Source organism: Nicrophorus vespilloides, unplaced genomic scaffold (genome assembly GCF_001412225.1).
Source record: "Nicrophorus vespilloides isolate i.1.1-1 unplaced genomic scaffold, Nicve_v1.0, whole genome shotgun sequence".
Classification (NCBI taxonomy): domain Eukaryota; kingdom Metazoa; phylum Arthropoda; class Insecta; order Coleoptera; family Silphidae; genus Nicrophorus; species Nicrophorus vespilloides.
The window spans coordinates 1-4,340 of record NW_017097246.1 but is presented as its reverse complement, the minus strand read 5'-3'; the positions used below and the strand labels follow the sequence as shown (position 1 = coordinate 4,340).

The 4,340-nt window shown below is 38.8% G+C and overlaps 1 protein-coding gene across 3 annotated transcripts in view; it reads left to right on the top strand.

Annotated features, from left to right (window-relative positions):
• Positions 1 to 3,914, top strand: part of LOC108559534 (lipid storage droplets surface-binding protein 1-like) — a 5,277-nt gene extending 1,363 nt beyond the window's left edge. The window contains exons 2-7 of one of the 3 annotated variants that reach the window (XM_017916841.1): positions 869 to 996; positions 1,060 to 1,245; positions 2,019 to 2,417; positions 2,482 to 2,739; positions 3,145 to 3,255; positions 3,360 to 3,914. In XM_017916841.1, coding sequence (XP_017772330.1) covers positions 869 to 996; positions 1,060 to 1,245; positions 2,019 to 2,417; positions 2,482 to 2,739; positions 3,145 to 3,255; positions 3,360 to 3,656 — 1,379 coding nt within the window. In that variant the 3' untranslated portion in view covers positions 3,657 to 3,914. The other 2 variants (XM_017916842.1, XM_017916843.1) reach the window with 2 other exon arrangements.
• The last annotated feature ends 426 nt before the right edge of the window (positions 3,915 to 4,340 follow it).

Here is a 4,340-nt window from a genome sequence, read left to right as displayed (position 1 = left end):
TTGGGTCAAGGAAAATAAGTTTTAAATTTAATGTTAAAGTGTTACAAAACTAATGAATCGAAGGCGAAAATAAGGATGACGATGCCGTTTTATAATTGATAAGAACATCGACGTAATTGTGTGATGTATTGTTGCAATTACACTTTATTTTCGATGTTTCTAATGTTTTTATTCGTTGCGCAACGTATTTTTCCATTTTCTATTTCTGTACGACGATTAGCCAAAGTGCGGATTGAACAAAAAAAATATATATAATGGAAATGTTGAGTAATCGTTCGTTTCCAATGAATTTTGCAGCGAAAATACAAAACAAAAGTAAATAAAATCGTGCCGTGAAGAAGTTTTTCGATTAGACTATTATTTTTTTTTACACGGCTTTCGCATTACAAACGCCTTCTTATCCTGGCGTCGTTCTTTCTTATCATCCGATCCGGGATCAGAGTTCCAAAGCGCGAATAATAATAAATAAATGCCCGTACACCTATGAAAGCAAACAGAAAGAGGATCTATGGATGAGATCATCGTAGGAAAACGTGGAAAATGGATCCTCCTCATCAGATCGTTATCTAATCGGTGATGGATGAACGGATTTTCGCGCTTCGATCGAGTGGCGTGCAAACAAACAGCGCAATGTTTTATAAAGTTTTAAGCGTAAATCCTGGAGACGTTTCGAATGAACCGATGTCCTCCCACGTCCTCTCCCATTCACACATTTTATCTGCAGTCCGTCTAGACTTCGCGGTTCAAATGTCAACTAGTTTGCGCCGCAATTAAAACTTAATTAGCGATCCGGACATTTCCTCAATCTATATTTATGAATATTTTTATTCTTATTAAATATTTTTCTTTTCTTCTACTTTTGCTCCAGAGATGCATAATCAATCGAAGCCGAGGCAGTTGCATCTTCCCAAATTGCAGGCCGTCCAGAGGTTCAACAATTTCCCAATCGTCGAATCCGGATGGTTCTACGCCGGGACGGTCTACAACCGAATCAAGGTATGCCTTTCAACATCACTATTATTTTTTTATTGTTATTTCGTTACTAAAATTCCTTTGCAGAACTCGAACAGTTTGTTCTGCTGGACGTTCGATCAAGCTGAGAATTCCATCTACAATGTCATCGATACGGCTTCTCCAGCCGTCTTCCTCTTCGAAGGTCCAATCTCCAAGATCGATCAAATCATCTGCAAGAGTCTGGACATTGTAGAGCAAAAGGTGCCGTCGATTCATTTACCGCCAAAAATGGTATTTATTATTCTTAAACGCATTCATCAACATCATAATACTTCTGTTGTGTTTTTTTCCTATTTCTTCAAACATGACTTCTTGACTTAATGGAATTGCATTGTAACGTGAGGTGGTTGACTCTCTTTTGAACGATGTCTGCTGCACTTTGATACGTTGAGTCACCTCATCGCCGCATGCAATAACAAATTTTGTTTAAAGAAAATTAAACGAAAAGTTCCAAAGTCGCATTTTCTTATCGCATAGTAATTTTCTACTTGAATTTAAAAACAAGGATGCAGATTTACAAATGCGAATTTTCGTTTAAAAATATCTCGCGTACTCGAATTGAGATACAATGAATTATTTTTATTCGGTTACAATATGAGATTAAACAAACTTTATTTTCATTGATGCTTAAAAATAGATGTAGAGATCAAAGGTAATTTGGGATCGATTAATTAATCATTAACTATTGCAACTGATAGTGTGATATCTATATAGTTATTATAATGGGAATATAGAAAACACTTGTGTTTCGAAACGATTATTTTGTATTCAGTTTCGAATTGGATTAAGGCGAAATTTAATTTTATTTACTAGTTTTCGCAATCTATATATTAACCAACTTATATTTTTGTAATTAATCCTTTGAAAACTTTACTTTATTGTATTATAATGAACAGTTAAATAAAACAGTTTAGTGTAAAGTAATTATGTCAATTAATTTGATAAATATCATGAGAAACTGTACGAAATGCGCCGAAGTTAGTTAATTACTATTTCGTAATTAGATTTATTCCAACACCAAGCAGTACGTGAGCGATGTTGGGGAGAAGATCGTGAGGCCCGTGCTGAAGCGCGCCGATTCCGTCAAGCAGATCGGTAACTCCGTCTTGGCCAGCAAGTACACGGCATTCGCTGCTGATAAACTCGATGGAGCTCTTGATATTGCCGATAAGTACGTGGAGAAGTATCTTCCTGCAGATGTTTTTGATAGTCAGGGCAACGAGGATGTCGCCTCCGAGCCTGTGGTAGGACCGGCGGGAAAAGCCATCCAGACAAGCCAGCACATGTACAGATTCTCGAAGAAGCTGCAAAGACGATTGACTAAACGCACTCTACTAGAAGCTAAAGCTCTGAAGGACCAAAGCGCTGAAGCCATCCACGTTTTAGTCTACGTTGCAGAACTGGTAAATTAAAAAAAAAATCAAGTCTTTTGAAAAGTTCAATAAAATAAGTTCTTCTGTTTTTAAGATCGCAACGGATCCGAAGATGGCTCTGCAGAAAGGTCGTGAGCTTTGGATGAGCTTGAGCAAGGACGAACCCGAGAATCAGGCTCGTCCCGAGAACATGGAACAACTGATCGTCCTGCTGACGAGGGAAACCGCAAGACGCGTTGTGCACCTGGTGAACTTTACCGCGCAAGGAGTTGGGAAGATTCCGAGGAGGGTGAGCCGTCTCGTCCACGGCATCGCGAATTCCTGCTTCCAACTGCTGGACACCATCCTGAAGGTAACTGCTTATACACGCTGAAGCTTCTTGCGCGCGCGCTTTCAGACTCTCACGAGAACATAGATTGAAAGGAGCTTTGCTTTTGGTTACTAGTTTCTACCCCTAAGATCAAAACAAAGAAGATAGAATGAAAGAAAATGCATGCTAATTGCCGTCGCGATTTGTTGCAGCCGCGGCAAGAATCAGAGCACGCCTCAGCCGCATCTCACTTAATCTTAAGCGACGCTTTCCGCATTCACATGATATTAATCGGCCACTTGGGCTATCAGAGCAACAGCCACTAAGCCACGCAACGCATACAGTAAACGAAAATATTAAAGCTTAAAATTAAGATAAATCGTAGAAATAATATTCAAAAAGTAAATTTTGTAAGAGAGAACACACACAGAAACGTTTAATTCGTAGAGAGTTCATTTGGATGCAATCGGTCAGAGCGTCTGGACGTCGGCCAAAACCAATGCACAAAAATTAACGGTAGTCCTTAAGCAACTGAATATCCGCACCACAGATCTCCTGGTAAGCAGTCCTCCTCAATCTAGAAATCTCGACGAAGAGGCGCACCTCGTCTATCCATCCAGGAGAGGGTGAAATTCTATAAGGATTTACATTGCATGTTTTAGGATCAACTGGTCCAACAACTCGCTCAACAAAGTCAGCAGTCGCAGCAGCAGCAGAAGAAAACCACGTCCGTATCGATAACGAACTCCAGTCCGGAGGTCGAAACAAAACCGATGGACAGATCGTGGACATCACCATCATCCCCGAAGAATCCTCAAAGCACCACTTACCAGCACCAGCAGTCGTCGTCGATCATACAGGACACGCTGCGTCCACCCCCGGTGACAAGGACCCAATTAAAAGCAACCCACCGAAGCGTTCCAAACGTTTCCAACGGAGAGTTCGTCGTAAAGTCCTGAAGCAGAAGGCGCGTAAACGCAACGCGCACTAACATGTGCGAACAGTTAAATTATTATTATTGTTATTATTAACCTATTCTATTTGTTTAACTATTTAAGATAATTGGCCACCGCAACGGCTCATATTGAAATAATATATGATGTTGAAGTTGCTCGGCAAATTATGCAATATTATATGAATATATATAGATCTGTATCATTGTTTTCTGGGGGATTTTAAATATATATATAAATCGATAATAAAACGAAATAAACGAATCCTGGAAATATATCATTATTACCCTAATCCATTAGATATTCACAATATTTAATAAGTGTGGACAAGAATAATGTAAAAGAAAAAGGCGAATACATTAATCAATACAAGAAAGAAAAATATTAAGAGTAACTTTTTCTATCTGCTGCTGTAAAAATGGACTATATTGTCGTGTCCCAGGGATGGAATTCTGGACACAGTGGAATATTGTCTGGTCTTGTCGTTGTGGAGTCTCAGTAGTTGGAATTAAATAATTCTATTGGTTTAAAACAAGTTTATTATAATTGGTACTCTTGGGGCCCTTTCCAAGACAATGTAGTTTAATCGACAGATTTACTAAGACTATCAATCTGAAGGTTTTACTGAGACTATGCTCATCATTTAAACGTTTTACTGAGACTATGCTCATTATGTTAACATCTTACTGA